Genomic DNA, 23847 nt, shown 5'->3' with positions numbered 1-23847 from the left:
AGCGCTCTACCACTGAGCCACCTTCCCAGCCCCCTCAGATCTCTTTTAAAATTTATTATTATTATTACTGCTAGTCCTGGGGCTTGAACTCAGGGTCTGGGCACTGTCCCTGAGCTTCTTTTGCTGAAGGCTAGCACTCTACCACTTGAATCACAGTGCTACTTCCAGCTTTTTCTGTTTATGTGGTACTGAGGAATAGAACTCAGGACTTCATGCATGCAGGGCAAGCACTCTACCACTAAGCCAGATTCCCAGCCTGTCATATTTCATCCTCCAGAGTAAGTAGGATTACAGGTGTGAGCCACTGCCACCTGGCCTTTACTATTTTGTAAAATCTTAAAATTTGTATGTATTTATTATATGGTACAGGGGATGGCAACCAGGGCCTTGTGCATGCTTTGCAAGCCTTGGTAGCACTGACCACACCCCCCCAGCCTTGTGGTTCTTTATGGAAGATACTATAAATGGGCGGCCACTTGGGAGAGATAAGCAGGAATGGGGAAGTGACAGCATTGCTTCCAGAGCCTCAGAGCCCTCAGAGTGCTTCTCCCTCCCAGCACTTCCTGTGATCAGCAGCTGGAAGCATATCAGATCTTGTTTAAGACTTTTTAATGGAACTTGGGAATGATGGTGGAGGCTGGGGGTTGATTGGAACACATTGCACGTGTGAACTTGTCTCTATAAACGTTCCCCTTGTATAGCTAGTATATGCTAATAAAAAAAGGAAGAAAAGAACTTTTTTAGAAAGGTTATAGTCTCCAGCGACCACCTTCTTTCCTGGAGGTTGGTGAGTGGGGCTCAAAGTTACAATCCTCCCTTCACTTGGTCTTTTTTTTTTTTTTTTTATCACTACGGAAAATCACCAAACATATTGCATATGACACCACAGTAGGGGAATGCTGAAAGGCACATAGTTTAAAGAGAGATAAGCCAGATCAGCTAAAGGAACTAACAATGAGTAAAGGTGCATAGATAAAATTTGGTTTAAAAACAAAAAGAAACTGGTATAAGTAGAGAAGGATTGGTGGTTAAGGGGCTAACAAGGACACACGTTTGGAAACGCTAGAACAAAACAGATAGTGTGGGGTATGGCTGCCCCTGGGAGAAACAAGCATGTAAATCTGACCCGAGTCACCCTGCAAGGTCTGGAAGGACAAAGCTTCGCCCTGAGTTTGGGACAAAGTTTTGCTGCAGGGGAACAAGGAGCGTCAGACTGACAGTCGAGTGAGGTGCTAGACATTTCCTTTCTCTTCTCCAACCAAATACTGTTGGATTGCATCCCCCAGCTGTGTCAGGCCCTGGGAATCCCTGTGGCAGAACAGATCAGGGCTTCCCTCCACAGTTTTCGGAATATCCAGCTGAGAGTCTTTTTCTGTTTTCACGCTGGCTCAGGGGACTGGCCTAGGACTCTGAGGCCAGAGAGCAGCATGGCGCTGGGCATTCCCTAAGATGTCCCCGCGCACGTGGGCCGGCCTGCAGGTCTGTCCATCAGCTGCGTGCGCCGCCAGGGCCTCTCCGGTGCCCCGCCCGGCTGGGCGCCCGCCCCTCGACCCGACCCACACGTGGGTTCCCGCACGTCCGCCCGGCTTCCACCCTGACGTCAGCCTCGGGGCTGGATTTAAGGCCCCTCCCTCGCCGGGGCCCGACTGCAGGAGCCGCTGTTGCTGAGTCCGGATCTGCTCGCTGCGCGCTCCGACTCCCGCCCGCCGTGCACCCCGGGTATGCTCAGACTCCGCCCGATGCCTGAGGCTCCTCTGGCTAGGCGCACGGGCGAGGGGGCCAGTGTGTGTGTGTGGGGGGGTGGGCGCCGTTTTCTAGAAGCAGCTCAAGAGACGCGGCCACGCGTGGGTTTGGAGCCTTCTTGCGCTAAGCTGGCAATGGGGACCCGAGCAGGTGATCCCACCCAGCCTTAGGTGAAAAGCCTGGGGCAGGGAGGGGGTACTAGGAGATTAGGAGAGATTAAGGTGTTACAGGCTTGAAGCCGGGGAGTAGGGGGGGGGGGAAGGGGGGACCCTCCAGATTCAGCACCGACCGTGTGCGCAAAACTTGAGGCCGCGTTACTCGAGCCGATGGAATTGGAAAGCCTCAGAAGCCGAAAGCCGCGCAGGGCCCCGCTTCGCTTTTCTTTTTCTCCCCGAGACTTTCGGATGGGCCTCTCCGGTGGGCCCTGAAAATGACAGGGCGCACGAAGCTGCCGGTGTCTGTCCAGACTGTACCGAGCGCGCGGTATAACGTGTAAAGGTGGGGCGAGCAATGGGGGCCCTCTGCGAACCCCAGGAGGAGCGCCCGCCACCAGGCCCTCCCTTTGAATCGCCAGCTGAAAGACGATTAGGGGCATCTCTGCACGGTGGAGGGCGGCTGAGCTGGGGAGGGGGGTCTGCCCCGCGTTGGATGCAGGCCTCGCCCCCCTAGACGGACCCTCACTAATGCATTGCGCCCAGGGGCCGAGGTTTGTGGTGCAGCGGGTTTTCTCTGCAGGGACGAACCCCCTTCCTCCTTCTCCCCAGCCCCCCCACCTCCCCCCACCGCCGGCAGCAACCTTCTGGCTGGCCAGAAATAGCAATGATTTGTAGGGAGACCCACTTCCAGCTTGGCGACTCTGGGCTGCTGGCCTGGAGGTCCGACCTAGGATATTTTTGCCCTTTGGAACAATGTCAAGACTTGGATCTTTGGGCATGCAACCTGTGGCATCCTCTCCAGAGAGGGCAGTGCCGGGTTGGAGGAGCACCAGGCGGCCTCCTCTCCCCGCCCTGGAACCCGAAGGGTTAAACCAGTTCCATTAAACTTTTGGGCTCCTGGCTTTAGATCCCCGGCCGCAGCTTTTTCTGCACTTCCTGTTCGGGCAAGACCTGTTGGGTGGCTAAACGCCTGGCAACGGGACTGTAGCGCAGCCCTGCGAGGCCCCTCCCTCGGCTTAGTTAACATCCGGTGGTTCCGGGTATTGCGACTTGAAGTCTGACTTTGGACACCGGCCCGGTCAGGCAGGCTGCCCGGGCCAGCTTCACGTGGCTCTCATCTGCTATAGTCGAGTCTAAAGTCTGATTCTGAGCTCTGAGACACGAATAATCCTCTATCGGGAACCCAAACGCTCCTGATTGTCTGGGTTAAAGCGCGCAGCTGTGCGGGTGGGGCTTCCCCGAGTCTTGCTAGGCACGCTGCTGCCTCCACTTGCTTTGGAATGCATGTGCGCATGCTCACTAGCTCCCCCCTCCCGCCAATCTTCCGGAAATAAGTGGGTTATAAAACTTGTGGTTTACTGGGGCGGGAAGGAAGGGGGATGGGTAGCCAGTATACGCGCATGCGCAGACCTCCCAGCACGTGGCTTTGGCTTGAGGTCGTACCTCGTGGCCGTTAGTGGCGCCTTGTGCACTTAGTTTGGCCCCTTATCTTGGCCCTGGTCGTATTGAAGGGTCCCAGGTGGCCGGGGGGAGGTTGGGTGGCTCACAAGAAACTAGAGAGCCAAAGATGAGTGACTCGGAAGACTATTCGTACACCGAAACATCAATATTTATTTTCCATAGCAAGGTGAGGCCTGTCATAGCCAGACCAGACCCCCTAGCATGAGTTCTTTCAACCCTCTGGATCATCTTTTTTTTTTTTTTAACCCCCCTTCTATCCTTGTAGTCATTTACTATTTTTAGTGGCAAGTACCCAAAAGAAAGTAAATGGAGAGTTCTTGGACAGAAAATATTGTGGAGGATGCAATAACAATGATTGTTCCCTCCCTTGTAGGGTCTTAGCAGTCATTCCCAGGCCAAAATGTCAGGTCTCAAGGATCAGCTGATTGTGAATCTTCTTAAAGAAGAACATGTTCCCCAGAACAAGATTACAGTTGTTGGTGTTGGTGCTGTTGGCATGGCCTGTGCCATCAGTATCTTAATGAAGGTAAGAAAGTAAAGCCCATAAATTGACTCTACCCTTTCCCTCCATCTCCAAAAACTGACTTCTTACATTGTAAATAAAAATATTTAGGTCATACACTCATTCAAAGGATTTTCTCTGAAACATTTTTGCAACAGGGCGATAAACTACAAAAGTTAGCCAGAAGGGGTAACAATGACAAGTAATATACTCCTGAGCTTACTCATGTAACTGTAACCGCTCTGTACAGCATCTTAACAATAGAATTTAAAAAAAAAAGTAGGGACTATTAAAAAAAAGTTAGCCAGGCTGGAAACCCAGTGCCAATAACAAAAGAGTATATGTACCTTTAAATGAATCTAAACTCTTAAACTTGCAAATAATAATGTGCATATGGTAAAATCCTGCTGATTGAGGAATCTTAAAAATCTTCCTCCCTTAACAGTAATTTATCAGTTATGATAAAGTTTAAGTAGAAAACAGAATTTGTGAATATACACATCTTACAGTATTCACTCAAACCTGATTCATAAAAAAAGGAGGTATCCTTCATTCCTTTTTTTTTTTTTTTGAGATAAAGTCTCAGTATATAGCCTAACATGGCCTCAAACTCTGAATTCTCCTTCCTAGCCTCAATATAGTTTGTGTATACCTATGGCATCCCGATGACAGTGAATGTGTTTAGAACACAAGTGGCTTGAAGTGAGAAGGCAGCAAAAGTGAGCAATGCAGAGGTCTTGTAACAATAGAACTTACTCTGCATGTATTCCATCAACTCATCCTTTCTTACCAGCTGGGTCAGAAATTGTTTTCCTACACATATAAACTATCGATGATCTTTTTCATTGGCCCCTGACTCAGTGTGGGTAAGAACAATACTTACCAGATCATAATTTTATTATAGTTGGTTTGTGGTAGATCTGCAGGCAGGTTAACTGTTGTAGTAATGGAAGACCATAGCCAATTTGTATTATGACCATGGTTGATGTTTCCAGGCTGAAGTCACCAATTGTCAGACAAAGTCTGAGCTATATAGAACTATTAGTATTTTTTTTGGGGGGGGGGTCCAGTCGTGGGTCCTGAACTCTGAGCCTGAGCCACAGCACCACTTCCGGCTTTTTCTTTTTGCTTATGTGGTGCTGAGGTATCAAACCCAGGGCCTCAGGCATGCAAGGAAAGTGCTCTACCACTGAGCCACCTTCCCAGCCCCAAATTATTAGTATTGATGGAATGCAATCTTGGGTGGAAAACAACCAGAAAATAAATCAGACAGTTGCCTTTTAATTCCATGTTTTGACACTGTTTGGTATTATCTTTTAATGAATAACAACCTACAATTGGTATATATGTAACTATTAATGAATATAAGGCAGTTTACGTACTTAGAAGTTATTCTGTAGTATTAGCTAATCAGTGTTCTGTCTTCCCACCAGCTGTGGTAGATTTTTTTTTTTGGCCAGTCCTGGGGCTTGAACTCAGGGCCTGGGTACTTAACCTGCTTCTTTTCTTTTTTTGCTCAAGGCTAGCACTTGAGAGCCACAGCACCACTTCCAGTCATTTCTGTTTATGTGGTACTGAGGAATTATGCATGCTAGGCAAGCACTTGACTAAGCCACATTTCCAGCCTGAATTTTTGTTTTTGTGATGGTTAGTTCGAGTTTAAGAGTCTCGTGGATGGGGCTGGGAAGGTGGCTCAGTGGTAGAGTGCATGCCTTGCAAGCATGAGGCCCTGGGTTCGATTTCTCAGCACCACATAAACAGAAAAAGCCGGAAGTGGTGCTGTGGCTCCAGTGGTAGAGCGCTAGCCTTGAGCTGAAGAGCTGAGGGACAGCGCCCTGACCCAGAGTTCAGGCCCCATGACCGGCAAAAAAACCCCAAACAAACAAACAAACAAAAAGAGTCTCATGGACTTTCTTGCCTAGGCTGGCTTCAAACAATGCTCCTTAGAATTAGCTTCTCAAGTAACTAGGATTACATATATGAGTCACAGTGCCTGGGTTTAATCAGCTTTTTTTTTTCAATTTTTAATTTTTTTACTGTTAGTATAAAGGTGATGTACAGAGGTATTATAGCTACATAAGTCAGGTAATGAGTACATTTCTTTTTGAACAATGTCATCTCTTCCCTCACCTACTTTTCCCCTCTCATCCCCACCCACAAGTTACATAGTTCAATGTAGTGTCTAGTGTGTACCACTGCTGCATTTGTTCACCCTTGGTCCCTCCATTGCTGTGCTTTCCCTTGCCTCCCAGAGACAAAAGAACAAGACAAAAAAAAAAATCCCACAAAGAAAATCTTGTTTCCATTTCTTGGAGCTTATTTCAATAAAAAGGATTTTATATAATCAGGCACATAGACTGTAAATGCCTACTCTTGTTTAGTTTATCATGTCTCTGTATATTTCTGAATAAGAGAAAACCTGCACCATTTGTCTCTGAGTTTGGCTTACCTCATTTAACAAGATTTGTTCTAGGTCCATTCATTTCCCTGCAGAGCCATATTATTCCTTTTGGCTGTGTAAAATTCCATTGCGGGTAGGTACCACAATTTTGAGATCCACTTTTATAAGGCTGTTTTCATAACTTGGCTGTTGAGAACAGTGCATCAGTGAACATGGATGTGCAAGTGTCTTTATGGTATCCTGGCTTGTGATGTTCTGAGTACATGCTGATGAGTGGTATGGCTGGGTCATAGGGAAAATCTACGTTTAATGTTTTGAGAAACCTCCAGACTGCTGTCCTGAGCAGTTGTACTTGTTTTTTTTTCAGCTTAAGTTTTTAATCAGCTTAAGTCTAAAGAATATATTGCCTCTACTTTGAAGCATATCCCAAACTCAACTGGCAGAATTCCTATGCCAGGAATACAGAAATTTTTTATGTTTTTCTAAACATCTGGAAACAGCAGTTTACCATTTAACTAAAACTTTCTTTTTTTCAGGACTTGGCAGATGAACTTGCTCTTGTTGATGTCATGGAAGACAAACTGAAAGGAGAGATGATGGATCTCCAGCATGGCAGCCTTTTCCTCAAAACGCCAAAAATTGTCTCTGGCAAAGGTTAATTTTTTTCTATTATACTCTGTTCATTTCTTGATTAGGCTAAAATTCTTCAGAGACTTTTTTTTTTAATGCAGTATAGGAGAGCCTGGGAATAATTTTTCACTGGTTCCACCAAAGTTTCCATCTCTAATAAATGATTTAAACTGGAAATCCAGTTTATTGCTGATATGGCAACTATCTGAAATAGAATGGAATGTGTAAAGCTCCAGACTTTAGGCTATTTAACCATATTGTTTCCAGTTTTTTTTTTTTTTTTTTGGTGGTTGTGGGGCTTGAACTCTGGGCCTGGGCGCTTGTCCCTCAGCTCTTCAGCTCAAGGCGAGCGCTCTACCACTTGAGCTACAGCGCCACTTCCGGTTTTCTAGTGGTTTATTGGAGATAGGAGTCTCACGGTCTCTCCTGCCCGGGCTGGCTTTGAACCGCGATCCTCAGATCTCAGCCTCCTGAGTAGCTAGGATTACAGGCGTGAGCCACCGGCGCCCGGCTTTGTTTCCAGTTTTTGTGTCTTAATTTCATGCTGAGATTCCACTCAGGGTCTTGCATGGTTACTAAGCAAGTGCTCAACTGCTGAGCTCTACCCCTAACTCAAATATTTCAATGTTACTCCACCATTTCCTTTCACACACAAACACAAATTTGGGAATAGGGTAAATGAGTTATTCCACAGGTATTCTTGGTTCCCCCTCTTCACCTTACCCTAGCACCAACCAGGAAACTGGGATTGAAATTCTTTGGCTTTTTTTTTTTTTTTTTTTTTGGGTCCGGTCGTGAGGCCTGAACTCTGGGCCTGGGCCCTGTCCCTCAGCCCAAGGCTAGCACTCTATCGCTTGAGCCACAGCACCACTTACGTCTTTTTTCTTTTTGCTTATGTGGTGCTGAGGAATCAAACCCAGGGCCTCATGCATGCAAGGCAAGCGCTCTACCAGCCCCAGTTTGGCCTTTTATGTGATGGGCAGCCATAGGGTATCTAGAAGAAGAATAAGAGACAATTGATTTGTCTTTTGATGATTAAGGAGCTAAGTGAAAATAGGAGCAGGAAGAATGACAAATGAGCTGAGTTGGGGTGTATAAGGGATTAATATGAAAATTAAACTTGATTCCTTCAAATTGTAATTGAAATGGGATTGACTTTCTCTTCCCGTTTAAGGGATCACAATTATAAAACTATATTATAATTATAAAATTATACACACAATTATAAAATTATAAAAAAATTATAAGACAAAAAAAAAGAGCTAGGAGGTGGTAAGTGTTTATCTGTCCCATCTATAAGAGTCCTTTCCTCTTTTCTTTAGACTACGGTGTGACTGCAAACTCCAAGCTGGTTATTATCACAGCTGGGGCCCGTCAGCAAGAGGGAGAAAGCCGTCTTAATTTGGTCCAGCGAAATGTGAACATCTTTAAGTTCATCATTCCTAATGTTGTGAAATACAGCCCCAACTGCAAGTTGCTTGTTGTTTCCAATCCAGGTGAGGCTTGTCTCTGCAAAGTAGGGAGAATGGGTGAACAAATGCAGCAGTGGTATTCATGCACACAATGTTGAAAATGAACTGTACAGCTAGTGGGTGGGATAGGAGGGGGAAAAAAAAAGACAAACCACAGCCAAACTGATGGCATGTTACATGTTGTATATTGATTTATTTCTCATGCTTCATTTTCCTGAGAGATTTGTGGTTTATAAAATACTTAATTTAAAAGCATTACAGGAATGTCCCTGTATTATGTATACCCTCTGAACATAGTTGGAACTTAAAACTAGTTAATTGCTTAAGAGATACGTTTTAATAGTTGTGTTTTCCTAGTTGCTGCATAATTGATTTTCATAAAATAATATTTCCTGAATAATAATAATTATTCCTTGGGTGTGTCTTAAACAGATCTAAAAATACTAAGGTAAGTCCTGGTTATTCATGAGTCACTTAATGTCATTGTTCAAATGCTTTCTTCATAGTGGATATCCTGACCTATGTGGCTTGGAAGATAAGCGGCTTCCCCAAAAATCGCGTTATTGGGAGTGGGTGTAATCTGGATTCAGCCCGGTTCCGTTACCTGATGGGAGAACGGCTGGGAGTTCACCCACTAAGCTGTCATGGATGGATTCTTGGGGAGCATGGAGACTCAAGTGGTAAGCACTAGGTTTATTGTTTCTAAAAGACAACATAGAAATTTCTGGTGTTTCATTGTCAGATTAGAGCCTTTCAAGTATCCACGAACCAGGGTAATGGTTTCCTGCATAGCCTGTCCCCTCTTCATCTTTCTCCAATAATGGGGCTTAAATTTGGGGTCCTACCCTCTGCTGTTTTTTTTTTTTGTTCAGAGCTGGTGTTCTACTTGAATAACTTCAGTCCAGCATTTTTACTGTTAAATTGATCTTCAATTAAAGTCCTTAGAAAAGTCTTGTAAGACTTTCCTGCCAGGATTCTTTTTGAACCCTGAAAACTCATTTTAGCCTTTTGTAATCCTGGTGGGTTATAGTGTAAGTCACCAGTGCTTAGCTATTGTTTTTGTTTTTGTTATTTTTTTGTATGAAAAGAAATTACCATGGACATGTTCATTAAACACTCCAGGAAAATAGGTTAGATTATGCAGTTCTTAGTTTTATATAGTCTTAACCATCCAACAAAAAAATGGATAACCTTCCTCTTCGGATACGAGAATTAAAAATATGGTTCAAGGCTTAGCTATTCAGGAGGTTGAGATCTGAGGATCAAGATCTAGTCTTGAGCAAAAAAGCTACTCAAGAGCATGAGGCCCAATGATTAAGTCCCAGGACCAGAACAAACCAGGAGAGAGAGAGTGTTAAAGTTACTGGTCCGTTGGTGCATAGAAATAAATATATCCTGTACCTTTTCTTTTTAGTACCAGTGTGGAGTGGAGTGAATGTTGCTGGTGTCTCCTTCAAGAATCTGAATCCTGATTTAGGCACTGATGCCGATAAGGAACAGTGGAAAACGGTTCATAAACAAGTTGTTGACAGGTAATAGATCTCCTAATTTGACAACATGGAAGGTTAAGATTAAGAGTTTTCTCCCCTGGTCCTGTGACTTGAAGTTAGGGCCTGGCCATGGTCCCTGAGCCTTTCTGTGCTCAAGGGTAGCACTCTGCCACTTAAGCCACAGCACCACTCTCCCTTTTTCAGAGTATTTTGTTTTGTTTTGTTTTTTGTTTTTTTTTATTTTGGAGGTAAGAGTTAAACGAACTTCCCTGCCCAGGCTGACTTTGAACTGTGATCCTCAGATTTCAGCCTCCTGAGTAGCTAGGATTACAGGTGTAAACTACCAATGCCTGTCCCTGAGCTCTTTTGCTCAAGGATAGTGCTCTACCACTGTGAGCCACAGCTCCATTTCCAGTTTTCTGGTGGTTAATTAGAGATGAGTCTCACCAGCTTTCTTGCTGATGCTGGCTTTGAACCTTGATCGTCAGATCTCAGCCTCCTGAGTAGCTAGGATTATAGGCATGAGCTACTGTTGAACAACATAGGTAACTTGTTCACTTGGGTATAAAACCTTAGAAATCAAGCTTATTCTATTATGGTACTGACAGTTTTGTAATGGATGCCAGGTACACACCACTGTTTCTACTGTCAGTTGAAAAGGGGCCTAATGAACTTTTCTAACTTGACTGACCTTGAACTGACTTTCAGCTCTAGCTATCCAAATAGCTAGGATTACAGGTGTGAGCCACTGGTGCCTGACTTTTTGTTTTGAGAAATGGTCTTGCTAACTTTGTCCAAATTAGCCTCCGGCTTACAGTCCTGTCTCTACCTTCTGAATAGCTGGGATTACAGGAATACAACACCAGACCTACCTCCCGTATTAAATTCCTTATGGATATAAACAGCTTTAGATTAAATAGAGTTCACTATTGTTTATTCAGATAATAGTTATTAGCAAGGTCTAAATTCACAATGGTACTAAGATGTAAAGAAACAATTGAAAGAGGTGGTTTCATCTAGGTGACATTTACTTATAAAACTATGAGGCCTATGTGGAATTCTGTGGGTGTATAAAATTTATTCATGATATATTTTCGTAATTGGTCTCACTGTAGTCGAGGCTGGCTTCAAACTTGTAATACCCCTGCCTTAGCCCCCTGCTAAGCCTCCTTTAATATACAACTCTTCCAAGGAACAGTAGCTTTGGTGTTAGTAGCTATAATTAATTTGGCAGTTCTATAATCCTTATATGACCATGTAAGAGCTTGGGGTTTACCCTTTTAACTTTCCTATTACTAAGAGTACTGTTGGGATATCCTTCATGTATAATGCCACATTGTAGCATTATTTAGGTCAGATGTACTCAGTGAAAACTTTGAGTTTCTGTATTCTTCCTTTTTCCTATCATTCCCCACTTACAGTGCCTATGAGGTGATCAAACTGAAAGGCTATACATCCTGGGCCATTGGACTGTCTGTGGCAGATTTAGCAGAAAGCATTATGAAGAATCTTCGGAGAGTGCATCCAATTTCCACCATGATCAAGGTATGTCTGTGCAATGATGCATTGTATTTCAGTCCTTTATTTCATTGTTATTTTCCTGAAGATTCTTGTGTGTATGTGTATTTATGTGTCTTGGTATTGGGGCTTGAAGTCAGCCCCAGGGGCTGTCCCTTAGTATTTTGCTGAAGGCTGACATTCTACTGAGTCACTTCTGGTGACCCATAAACTTTCCTGCCTGGGCTGTCTTTGAATTTTTATTCTCAGATGTCTACCTGAGTAACAAGGATTGTGGTATTATTCACTGATGCTTAGCTTTTAAGACTTCCGATGTCAAATTAATGGAAGTCTTCAATCAGTGATTAAAATGAAATTAATATAGATAACATTTCCATTTTTGGAACAAAATGAGTTATTCTGTAGGATAATCTCCGCTAGGACTGTTTAATACATCATCACTTGATAACTTCACTAAAAACCTGAGAATATATAGACAGAATCTAAAGTACTTTTCTTTTATCCTTTAGGGTCTCTATGGAATAAAGGATGATGTCTTCCTTAGCGTTCCTTGCATCCTGGGACAGAATGGAATCTCAGATGTGGTGAAGGTCACTCTGACTCCTGAGGAAGAGGCCCGCTTGAAGAAGAGTGCAGATACACTTTGGGGAATCCAAAAGGAGCTGCAATTTTAAAATCTTCTATATGTACCACTTCACTGTCTAGGCTATAAGAGGATTTTAAGTCGGAGGTTATGCATGTTGTCCCTTATAGCTATAAGGGACTAAAGCAGTAGTATTATAAAATGACCTGGGAAAAGCATCCATTTCCTGAAGTTAGAAATAGGACTGGTTCAGAAAAACCTGCAGCTGTATTCTGATGGTGGATGGTACCTCTGTAGCTGTAAACTGGTTACTGTAAAACAATTTCACCCTCTCTTGAGACACCACTGCCAGTGAATGGTGCACAGTCCCTAACTGCCCTTTGAACCAGATGTGTTACTGTGTGCTCTGTAACTTCACCAAAATGCCTAGTTCCAACTTCTTTTTCCAGTCACACTTCCTGGGATCTGTTGTATAAATCCATTTTTGCATGTCACGTGCATTACTGTTCTGAAAGATATTTTGTGTACTATATATAAGTAGTGTACATTGGCATGTAATGTAAAAAGCTATATATGAACAATGCAACACCTATCCAAATGTCAGACTAAAACACCAAATAAACCTTGAACAGTGACTACTTTGTTGATTTTAATATCTTAGAAGAGTGCCATTTTATTAACTAATGAGCAGACTTTGATTTAATGTATCAAAGTCTCAAGGACTGACTTTCCTTTCCAGGCTGGCAATCCTTAGATCTCAGCTTTGTGAGTAGGGAATTTTACAGGTGTTAGCCACCAGTACCCAATGGTTTTTGTAAGCTTTGAGGTAGGTATCTTTAGTGTTTTTGGTGGTGGTGATGGTGGACATGGGCATGGGCCTTGAACTCTGGGCCTGGGTGCTGTTCCTGCGCTGTTTAACTCAAGGCAAGCACTCTACCACTTGAGCCACCGCACCAATTCTGGTTTTCTGGTGGTTAATTGGAGATAAGATGGGGGGTGGGGGGAGTCTCGCCAGACTTTTCCTGCTTGGGCTAGCTCCTGAGTACCTAGGATTACAGGTGTGAGCCACCGACACTTAAGTGTTTTTGAAAGAACACCTTAATTTCATACTATTTGATGCCATAAGCCAATGTCAGTACCACTGAAGAGTAATACTTTAGCAAAATAGGTTTATTAGATTTTTTAAAAATATTCTGGGAGTTGAGATGTAATCCTGTAAAGTTTCATGCTTTTTGCTTCAATATTCTTGGTTAGCTGGTGCTTTCTTTGTCTCCAACCAAGGAATAGAGTAACTCTGCAAGGTACCCTTGAGTCAGCTAAATTCAGGAGTTGATTAAGCAGGCCCTATATGCACACAAGTGGCTACTTGCTGGAAAAGCAAATATGATCCTTAACATTTCTTCCAAAAAGCTCATGTTGCCAATTAAGCTCATGTTACCAAAATAAAACTATCAGGACTTCAAAGATGTGTTACATGTCTCAGCCCAAGATAAGATGTTGCAACACAGAGAAGTCGACTCATGATTATTGCAGTCCAGTAAAACAGTAAGCCTGGAAGCATGAAGAATAATTTCTGCTCACATAGCATTCTGATTACTAAGATGACTCTCAAGGTCCGAAGGCAAGTGTATTATTTGAATTTGCAAGTCATCTAAGCCATAGTGCTTTTATTCCTGTGGTATAAGTAAGGTTGGTGTAGAAGCACATGATCAAATGATGGTACAAACAGGTTTGCCATTAGAGGCCTCTAGCTTGTGGTTAGTAGTAGACTGAAAGACACCATAAGAAAGGAGAAAGAAATGTCCAGATGGAAAAAAAGCTCTCCGGTTAAGAGTGGAGAAGTTTGGAGTCAAAAAGTTGGAGCCAGGGCTGTTTCATGTCTGACAACTTAGCTATTCCGGAGGCTGAGAGCTGAGGATCCCAGGTTGAAGCCAGCAAAGGGCAAGAAAGTCTGTGACTCATCCCCAATTAACCACCAGAAAATTGGAAATTGCACTGTGGTTCAAAGTGGTAGAGTGCTAGCCTTCAGCAAAAGAGCTCAGGGACAGCACCCAGGCCCTGAGTTTAAGCCCCACGGCCAACACACAAAAGAAAAGTAAACATGGCCTTCCCATTTCATTGCTACTTTTCCCTCAAGGGATGTGTGTGTGTGTCAGAAAGAGTGTTTTGGTTGGTTGTGGGGCTTGAATTCTGGGCTTGGGCACTGTCCCTGAGCTCCTCAGCTCAAGGTAAGCACTCTACCACTTGAGCCACAGTGCTACTTCCAGTTTTCTGAGTGGTTTGTTGAGTCTCATGGGCGGGGCTGGGAAGGTGGCTCAGTGGTAGAGAGCTTGCCTTGCATGCTTGAGGCCCTGGGTTCAATTCCTCAGCACCACATAAGCAGAAGAAAAAAAAAGCCGGAAGTGGCACTGTGGCTCAAGTGGTAGAGCGCTAGCCTTGAGCTGAAGAGCTGAGGGACAGGGCCCAGGCCCAGAGTTCAGGCCCCATGACCGGACCCAAAAAAAAAAAAAAGTCTCATGGGCTTTCCTGCCCATCCTGGCTTTTAACTGATCCTCAGATCTCAGCCTCCTGAGTAGCTAGGATTATAGGTGTGAGCCACTGCTGCCCGGCTTTCAAGGGATATTTAAAGGTGATTCCAGCTCCTGCTCTTGAAGTTACAAGATAATTTTTCTTATCGGTCGTGGGGTTTGAACTCGGCCTTCTGCATCGGCTTGGCTTTTTCCACTTAAGACTAGCTTTCTACCACTTGAGCCATAGCTCTGCTTCTGGCTTTTTGGTGGTTAATTGAATATGAGAGTCTCACAGTCTATCCTGCCAGGGTTGGCTTCAAACAGATCCTCAGATCTTTCTCTTATATAACTCAGATCTCAGCCTTCTGAGTAGCTAGGCTTATAGGGGTGAGCCACCAGCACCTGTCTGAGACATATATATATATATATATATATATATATATATATATGTATGTATGTATGTATATATATATATATATGTGTATATATATATATGCGTGCAAATAGATGTGTTGGAGAGGTCGTGATCAAAAGGGATAATCAGCCATTCCTGGCAGGAAAATCTAGGAGTCTCTTATCTCCAATTAACTAATAGAAAAGGGAAGTGAAGCTATGGCTCAAAGTGGTAGAGAGCTAGCCTTGAGCAAAAGAGCTCAGGGCCAGAGCCCAGGCCCTGAGTTCAAGTCTCACGACTGACCAAAAAAAAAAAAAAAAGGATAATCATTCTCAAGACCACCTTTTACTCAAATTCCTTTCATTTTGGAGGACTTAGGGTCACGCAGCACGCCTTTTCAGAAAGTTGCAAATTAAGCCTGATGAACGAGCATCGCGAGGCTCTCCCCGCAGGACCCGCCCAGCTTCCGCAGCCTCAGCAAACCCATCTCTCTTTGCCCGACGTTGGCCAACGCGCATGCGCTCGGCGGCGGGGGCGGGGCGGTGCCTGCGTGCTGACGTAGGGGGCGTGCGTGAGCGCGGGGGTCGGTCAGTTTGCCGTTGCTTCCTGGGTGTGTAACGTTCAATGGGCTTCGCTGCAGTTGGGCTCTTTTCTCGGTGTTCTTCAGTTTTCCTTCTATAGGGGACAGTGGGTGGCGCTTTGGGGACTTCTGAGTTGCGGTAAACAGATCATTTGTGAGCATCTGGTGCTGGGTGAAAACCATTTGGGGCTGGGGTGGGACAAACTAAGAGCCCTTGCACGGATAGGCAGAAGCCTGTTTTAGCCCCACATGCTTTAGCCAGGTGGATCTCTTTGGGTTCCCTCCACCCTTGGTCCCGGCCATCCTACAAACTCAGGCCCTCTTGGCTTCCTTAGGTGTTCAGTGTGGTGACCACTTCCTAACTGCAAGGAGGGGTTGTTTTCACTCAAAACCCGGCATTTTTCTTAGCAGGGCCCCAAAATGACAACTATCAAAGAGCAGCTTATTTCCAAGGTAGCTGCAGAAGATAACATCCCCAATAGTAAGATCACCATTGTTGGAGCTGGTTCTGTAGGCATGGCCTGTGCTATTTGTATCTTGATGAAGGTAAATGATGAACCCAGCCTGGGCCTGCAACTGCAGTAAGCACTTTTGGGTCTTAAAGGTGTTGGATTCAGGGTTGCACGATTTAGACCTTCACAGCAAACAAGTTTCCTCTCATCCATTGAATCTTGATCCGATTTAAGGAACATTTGAGGCAGCAGCGCACACCTGTAGCCAGAAGTGTGTGTAGGAGGATCAATGTACAATCAGACACATGCCAGCAGTCAGGACGCTGATACAGGAAATCGAGTTCTGGCCAGCCCAAACTACATTGTAAGACTGTCCCAAAACAAAACAAAACAAAAAAGAAAAAAAAAAAGCAAAACAAAATTACAGTAAGCAGAGTTTATATATTTGTGTAATTGGAAAATGTCTGAGTAGACTGACTTCAAGTAATACTGTGTCCAGACAGAACAAAACACGGTCTCTGTATATGTGGGTGTAGATGTCCTCCCTTGACTTAGTTGTTGGGCAGTCAGTCTCTCCTCGGTCATGGAGCTGGAACTCAGGACCAGAGCTCTTTCCCTCAAAGCAAGGGCTCTACCACTTTGAGCCACAGTACCACTTCCGATATTCTGGTGGTGCAGGAGATGGGTCTCATGGGCAGGACCCGGCTGGCTTTGAACCATGATCCTCAGATCTCAGCCTCCTGGGTAGCTAGGATTCAAAATTTTTCTCATTCTTTTAAAACTTAGGTGGAGAGGAATAGGGAGAGAATAGAAGACACTGTAGGAAAGAAATGTACTCATTACCTGACTCATGTAATTGTAACCCCTCAGTACATCATGTGTATAATAACAAGAAAGTGAATTAAATTTAAAAAGAGTAGGAACAGGGGCTGGGAAGGTGGCTCAGTGGCAGAGCGCTTACCTTGCATGCATGAGGCCCTGGGTTCGATTCCTCAGCACCACATAAGCAGAAAAAAAAAAGCCAGAAGTGGCGCTGTGGTTCAAGTGGTAGAGCACTAGCCTTGAGCTGAAGAGCTCATGGACAGCGCCCAGACCCAGAGTTCAGGCCCCACTACTGGACCCCCCCCAAAAAAAAAACAAACAAAAAAAATGAGTAGGAACATTTTATTCAGAACTTTCATGTTTTTTAGGAATTGGTTGATGAACTTGCCCTTGTTGATGCTGAAGCAGACAAATTGAGGGGAGAAACACTGGATCTTCTGCATGGCAGTATTTTCCTTACTACTTCAAAAATTGTGGGTGGAAAAGGTAATTTTAGTTTTATAGTTATTTTCAGAGCTTTTAAAAGAAGTAGTGAATTTTATTAAACTGACATCAATAAATATAAGATTTAAATTATTATGTTATTAAGACATATACAGACTTTTTTTTTTGGTGGGTCATGGGGCGTGAACTCTGGGCCTGGGCACTGTCCCTCAGCTCTTCAGCTCAAGGCAAGCACTCTACCACTCTGAGCCACAGCGCCACTTCTAGTTTTCTGGTGGTTTTATTGGAGATAAGAGTCTCATGGACCTTCCTGCTGTGGCTGGCTTTGAACCACGATCCTCAGATCTCAGCCTCCTGAGTAGCTATGATTACAGGTCTAAGCCACCAGCCCCTCACAATGTACAGACTTTTTGGGGGGGAGGCTGGTTCTGAGGCTTGAAGTTAGGGCCTGGGTGCTGTTCTTTATTTTGTTCAAGGCTAGCACTCTACCACTTGAGCCACAGTTCCACTTCCAGCTTTGTGTGTGTGTGTGTGTCTTTAATTAGAGATAAGAGTCTCATAGATTTTTACTATTCTGTTTGGCTTTGAACCATAGTCCTCAGATTTCAGCCTCCTGAGTAGCTAGGATTAGAGATGTGAGCCACCAGTGCCCAGCCAGACTCTGTTAAAAACCTTTTTATTATAATTGGAGAAAATTTGAAAAATATGGAAAAGTATAAATCCTGTCTACTTTCCTTTTTCTATGCATTTGCTTCTTACTGACATAAATATTGGGCATGAACTCAGAGTTCTGTATTCTCACTTGGCTTTTACTGTTCAAGGCTGGCACTCTTAACATGTGAGCCAGAGCTTCACTTCCAGCTTTTTGCTGGTTAATTAGAGATAAGAATCTCATGTGACAGCTGGGTGCTGGTGGCTCACACCTGTAATACTAACTACTCAGGAGGCTGAGATCTGAGGATAAATGTTCAAAGCCAGCCCAGACAAGAAAGTGAGACTCATCTCCAATTAACCACCAGAAAATTGGAAGTGGTACTGTGGCTCAGAGTGGTAGAATGCTTGCCTTGAGCTGAAGAGCAGAGGGACAGTGCCCAGGCCCAGAGTTCAAGCCCCACAACCAACAACAACAACAACAAAAGAATCTCATGTGCTGTCCTTTTCTGTTCAGGCTGGTTTCAAACCTTGAACCTCTTCAGTATAGCTAGGATTAGATTGAGTGTGAGTCACCAGTGCCCAGTTTCTATAAATCTTTTCTTGTTTTCTTTTTCTTTTTTTGTCGGTCATGGGGCTTGAACTCTGGGCTTGGGCGCTGTTCTTGCACTCTTCAGCTCAAGGCAAGCTCTCTACCGCTTGAGCCACAGCACCACTTCCAGTTTTCTAGTGGTTTATTGAAGATAAGAGTCTCACGGAGTTTCCTACCTGGGCTGGCTTTGAACCGTGATCCTCAGATCTCAGCCTCTTGAATAGCTAGGATTACAGGCATGAGCCACCAGTGCCCAGCTATAAATCTTTTCAAACTTGTTATTTTATCTAATACATTTTCCCCAGGATATGCACCTTTGAATAGTTTTTATAATGTTACTGATAACTCATCCACATACTTCACCTGGCTTTTTTGTGTGTGAGGCATGATGGAACTGGGGTTTGATCATGGTCCTTGTAGTCTTGCTTGGCTTTTTGGCTTGAGGCTGGTGCTAATCCACTTGTGCCACATCACCATTTCTGTCTTTTTGGTGGTTGGATCTAAGAGTTTCAGGAACCTTTTTCTGCCCAGATAATCAGATCTCAGTTTCTGGCATGAGCCACTGATACTTTGCATGGCTTATCATTATTTATTGAGGACCAAGTTTTTTTTGTTTTTGTTTTTTGTCAGTCGTGGGGCTTGAACTCTGGGCTTTTGGGCACTATCCCTGTGCTCTTCAGCTCAAGGTGAGTGCTCTACTGCTTGAGTCATAGTGCTCTTCTGATTTTCTAGAGGTTTATTGGAGATAAGAGTCTCATGGACTTTCCTGCCCAGGCTGGCTTTGAACTGTGATCCTCAGATCTCAGCCTCCTGAGTAGCTAGGATTATAGGCATGAGTCACCGGCGTCTGGCAGGACCAAGTTTTAAGCATTACAATGGGCCATAGAACCCAGGAAGTGGATAAGTTGGCCCAGTTGGCATTAGCATCATACATTGGGTCAACTAAGAAGCCTCAGAAATCTTGGAAAAGAATTTTATCCTACATCCAGATGGGTATGCACTCTTAGAAATCCTCTTACCTGCTAGACGATGCTGGCTCACGCCTGTAATCCTAGCTACTCAGGAGGCTGAGATCTGAGGATCACAGTTAAAAGCCAGCCCGAGCAGGAAAGGCTCTGAGACTCTTATCTCCAATAAACCACTAGAAAACTGGAAGTGGTGTAATAGCTCAAGTGGTAAAGTGCTTTCCTTGAGCTGAAGAGCTGAGGGATAGTGCCCAAGCCCAGAGTTCAAGCCTCATGACCAACAAAAAAAAAAAAAAAAAAGAAAAAAGAAAAAAGAAAAAAGAAAAAGAAATCCTCTTACCTGCTGGGCACCTGTGGCTCATGCCTGTAATCCTAGCTACTTAGAAGGATGAGATCTGAGGATCGTGGTTCAAAGCCAGCCAGCGGAAGAAAGTCTGTGAAACTTTTAGCTTCAGTTAACCACCAGAAAACTAGAAGTGGCACTGTGGCTCAAGTGGTAGAGCAGTTGCCTTGAGCTGAAGAGCTCAGGGACAGCACCCAGGCCCAGAGTTCAAGCCCCACTACTGACATCCTCTTACCTGACATGATGGGCACTGGAGGTGGTTACCTCATTTAAAAATACTAGTCAGTATACACATTTTATATTGACATATACATGTATATAATGTATTTAGAAATTTAGTGATTTTTCTCATAGGGTAAGACCTTTAAGTATGGCTCAGCTAATTGGAGTTTTGCAGTGTGTTTCTTAAAGTTTAATATTTTTTTTTGCTGAAGTATGAGGATTTAATTCTTTTTTTTTTTTTTTTTGCTGGCTGTGGACTTGAACTCTGGGCCTGGGCGCTGTCCCTCAGCTCTTCAGCTCAAGGCAAGCGCTCTGGTGCTTGAGCCACAGCGCCACTTCCAGCTTTTTTTGTTTATGTGGTGCTGAGGAATTGAACCCAGGGCCTCATGCATGCAAGACAAACACTCTACCACTGAGCCACCTTCCCAGCCCGAGTATGAGAAATTTAAAGACTCTCATGAAGTAATTTTTATCATAAACCCTATTATATTTTTTATTATTTTTAATTGGGTGCTAGTGACTCATGCCTGTAATTGTAGCTACTCAGGAAACAGATCTGAAGATTATGAATCAAAGCCAGCCTGGGCAGACAAACCCACAACAGGAAAGTTTGTAAAGGTCTTAATTACCAATTCACCTCCCAAATGCCAGAAGTGGAGGGTATAGTAGAGTGCACTAGCCTTGAGCAAAAAAGTTAAAGGGTAATGCCCAGTCCTGAATTCATGACCCAGTACTAGCACACACGCAACACATTTTTCTCTTTTGCTCATCCTGGGGCTTGAACTCAGGGTTGGGGTGCTATCCCTGAGCCTCTTTGTGATCAAGGCTAGGACTCTACCACTTGAGCCACAACTCTACTTCCAGCTTCTTCTGAGTAGTTTATTGGAAATAAAAGTCTCATGAACTTTTCTGCCTGGCTGGCTTCAAACTGCAAGCCTCCTGACTAGCTAGGAAACATTACATTTTAATTATGTTCCTTTATATTCGTGTCTCTCTTGTACCTAAAAGAACAATTTCAGTTATTTTGTTAACATGTATTAATTGTACAAAATAATGTTTCGTCATAACATCTTTTTGTATGTGTATATAATATACCTTGATCAAAATTACCTCCTACCCACTATCCTATCTATCCCTACCCACATCTTCTTGCTGGTTCTCTTTATTTTCCGTATTCTGAGTCTTTGTTCTATTCTATAGTCTTTGTGCTGATTGCTTTCATTTACTAATTCTTCAACTGTATTCTTCATATAAAGACAATCTAAAAAGAATTCTCTTTTCCCTACCTCTGGGAACCATGCAAATAAAATACAGTTACTTAAGACACTTTAGTCTGGGTAAAGGCTGATAAGAAGCAACAAGGTAGCTCTTAACTTGAGTTTCCAAAAAATCTTAAGCAGTCTGGATGTTGGTAGCTCACTCCTGTAATCCTAGCTATTCAGGAGGCTGAGATGTGAGGATCTCTGTTCAAAGCCAGACTGGACAGGAAAGTTTTTGAGATTCTTATTGCCAATTAACCACCAGACAGCTGGTATTGGTACTGTGGGCTCAAAGTAATGGAATGCTACCCTTGAGTGAAAAAGCTCAGGGATAGCACAGGCCCTCACTTCAAGCCTCATGACTGACAAAAAACAAAAAACAAAAAAAAAAACCCTTGTTTTTATTTGTTCTCAAATACAGTCCCTTATAATAATTGGAAGTAAATAGGATCCTGATTTTAGAATCCTAAAACAGACAGAAATTCTCAGGGTTCTAAGCTTCTGATTAGTTAGGGTGTTTCTAAAAAGTACAGAGCTTTCCTTACAGTGGGATGACAAATGAGAATGTGGACTGAGGGAGAGAGTGGTCAGTTATAAAGTTTGATGCTGGCTGGTTGTAATGACAAGGGTCTTCTTCGGTTTATACAAATACCTCATGGAAAGTCAATCTGAAAATGCCAGACGTGAGGGTAAAACAACAAGAGTATACATAAGACTTTTTTTTTTTTTTTTGGTAATGGGTACAGAACTCGGGGCCTTGAACACTTGCCAGTTGGGTATTTTGTTGCTGAGCCAAGGCTCAGCATGAGCCCATAGTACCTGGCCATATAACAGACTCTTAGAGAGTTAAAGTGCAGTGATAATGGCAGTCTTGATTCAAATACTGTCTTTCATTTCCTTTGTAGATTATGACATATCAAAAAATTCCAAATTAGTTATTGTCACAGCAGGGGCAAGGCAGAAGGAAGGAGAAAGTCGCCTTGACCTAGTGCAGCGTAACGTGGCTATTATGAAGTCAATCATTCCTAACATAATACAGCATAGTCCTGACTGCAAAATCATAATTGTCACAAACCCAGGTGAGTCCCTTCCATTTTTCTGCCTAAGGGTGATCACTCTGGGATGTAGCTCAGTGGCAAAGCACTTGCCTAGCAAGTGCAACGCCCTGGGTTCGATCCCCAGTACCAAAAAAAAAAAAAAAAAAGAAAAAAACAAATATACTATTTCTTTTTTTTTTTTTTTGGGTCTGGTTGTGGGGCCTGAACTCTGGGCCTGGGCGCTGTCCCTCAGCTCTTCAGCTCAAGGCTAGCACTCTACCACTTGAGCCACAGCGCCACTTCCGGCTTTGCTGAGGAATCGAATCCAGGGCCTCAGGCATGCAAGGCAAGCGCTCTACCACTGAGCCACCTTCCCAGCCCAGATATACTATTTCTTAAAAAAACAAAACAAGCCGGGCGCTGGTGGCTCACGCCTGTAATCCTAGCTACTCAGGAGGCTGAGATCTGAGGATCGCGGTTCAAAGCCAGCCCGGGCAGGAGAGACTGTGAGACTCCTATCTCCAATAAACCACCAGAAAACCGGAAGTGGCGCTGTAGCTCAAGTGGTAGAGCGCTCGCCTTGAGCTGAAGAGCTGAGGGACAGCGCTCAGGCCCAGAGTTCAAGCCCCATGACCGACAAAAAAAAAAAACAAAAAACAAGCCGGGTTCCAGTGGCTCACACCTGTAATCCCAGCTACTCTGGAAGCTGAGATCTGAGGATCGTGGTTCGAAGACAGCCCAGGTAAAAAAGTCCCCATGAGACTCTTATCTCCAATTACTCAAAAACCAGAAGTGTGGCTCAGAGTGGTAGAGTGCTAGCCTTGAGCATGAAGAGGCCCAGGGATAGCACCCAGGCCCTGAGTGCAAATCCCACAACCAAAAACCAGAACAAAAACCAATAAAAATGTCATTGATGTGACATTTATGTGTAATAAGCTACCCTGTTCAAAATATATAGTGCATTGAGTTTTCATAGATACAGTCACTCATAATTACATCACCATCATGATAAAGTTACAGAAAATTTCTAGTAACTCTGAATGTTGCTTGCTCTTGATTGAAGTTCATCCCTCCATCTCTGGTCTCATTTTCTTGAATTTTATATGAAAAAACCATAATACAAATCATCTTTTCTACCTGACTCCTTATTTTGGGATTCACCCATATTGTTGGGTATATCAATAACTTGTTTCTTTTTTTGTTTATGAGTATTCTTTTGTTTATATATAAATTTTTTTTGTCGGTTGTGGGGTATGAACTCTGAGCACTGTCCCTCAGCTCTTCAGCTCAAGGTAAGCACTCTACCACTGAGCCACCTTCCCAGCCCCCTTTTTAATTAAAAACGGGCTTAAACTCGGCCTGGATGCTGTCCCTCTACTCTTCAGCTCAATCCAAGTGCTCTGCCTCTTGAGCCACAGTGCCACTTCCAGTTATCTGGTGGTTAATTGGAGATAAGATTCTCATGGACTTTCCTGCCCAGGCTGGCTTTGAACTGCAATCGTCAGATCTCAGCTCCTGAGTAGCTAGGATTACAGGCATGAGTCACCAGTGCCCGGCTCTTGTTTATATATTTTAAACACTCTTCACATATGCTAATGTATATTTAGGATTTTTCTAGTTT

The 23847-nt window shown here is 43.8% G+C and overlaps 2 protein-coding genes across 10 annotated transcripts in view; both read left to right on the top strand.

Moving 5' to 3' along the window:
* The first annotated feature begins 1618 nt into the window (after positions 1-1618).
* Positions 1619-12608, top strand: Ldha (lactate dehydrogenase A). 2 transcript variants are annotated; one of them, XM_070032764.1, is made up of 8 exons: positions 1619-1719; positions 3733-3885; positions 6799-6916; positions 8215-8388; positions 8871-9044; positions 9779-9896; positions 11276-11399; positions 11882-12608. In XM_070032764.1, the coding sequence occupies exons 2-8, from the start codon at positions 3760-3762 to the stop codon at positions 12044-12046; spliced, it is 999 nt and encodes a 332-aa protein (XP_069888865.1). In that variant the 5' UTR covers positions 1619-1719; positions 3733-3759; the 3' UTR covers positions 12047-12608. The 2 variants fall into 2 exon arrangements, with proteins under 2 accessions (XP_069888865.1, XP_069888866.1); XM_070032765.1 differs by lacking the exon at positions 1619-1719 and adding an exon at positions 3373-3525.
* Positions 12609-15447: 2839 nt separating this feature from the next.
* LOC138834065 (L-lactate dehydrogenase C chain-like) overlaps positions 15448-23847 on the top strand; it is a 28928-nt gene continuing 20528 nt past the window's right edge. Inside the window, exons 1-4 of one of the 8 annotated variants that reach the window (XM_070032762.1) lie at positions 15448-15469; positions 15851-15985; positions 17082-17199; positions 22095-22268. In XM_070032762.1, the coding sequence (XP_069888863.1) occupies positions 15860-15985; positions 17082-17199; positions 22095-22268 (418 nt within the window). In that variant the 5' untranslated portion in view covers positions 15448-15469; positions 15851-15859. The other 7 variants (XM_070032761.1, XM_070032756.1, XM_070032763.1 and 4 more) reach the window with 7 other exon arrangements.

This window comes from Dipodomys merriami, unplaced genomic scaffold (assembly GCF_024711535.1).
Source record: "Dipodomys merriami isolate MVZ:Mamm:240054 unplaced genomic scaffold, mDipMer1.0.p SCAF_21, whole genome shotgun sequence".
Lineage (NCBI taxonomy): Eukaryota > Metazoa > Chordata > Mammalia > Rodentia > Heteromyidae > Dipodomys > Dipodomys merriami.
This window is presented reverse-complemented; position numbering and strand designations above follow the sequence as displayed.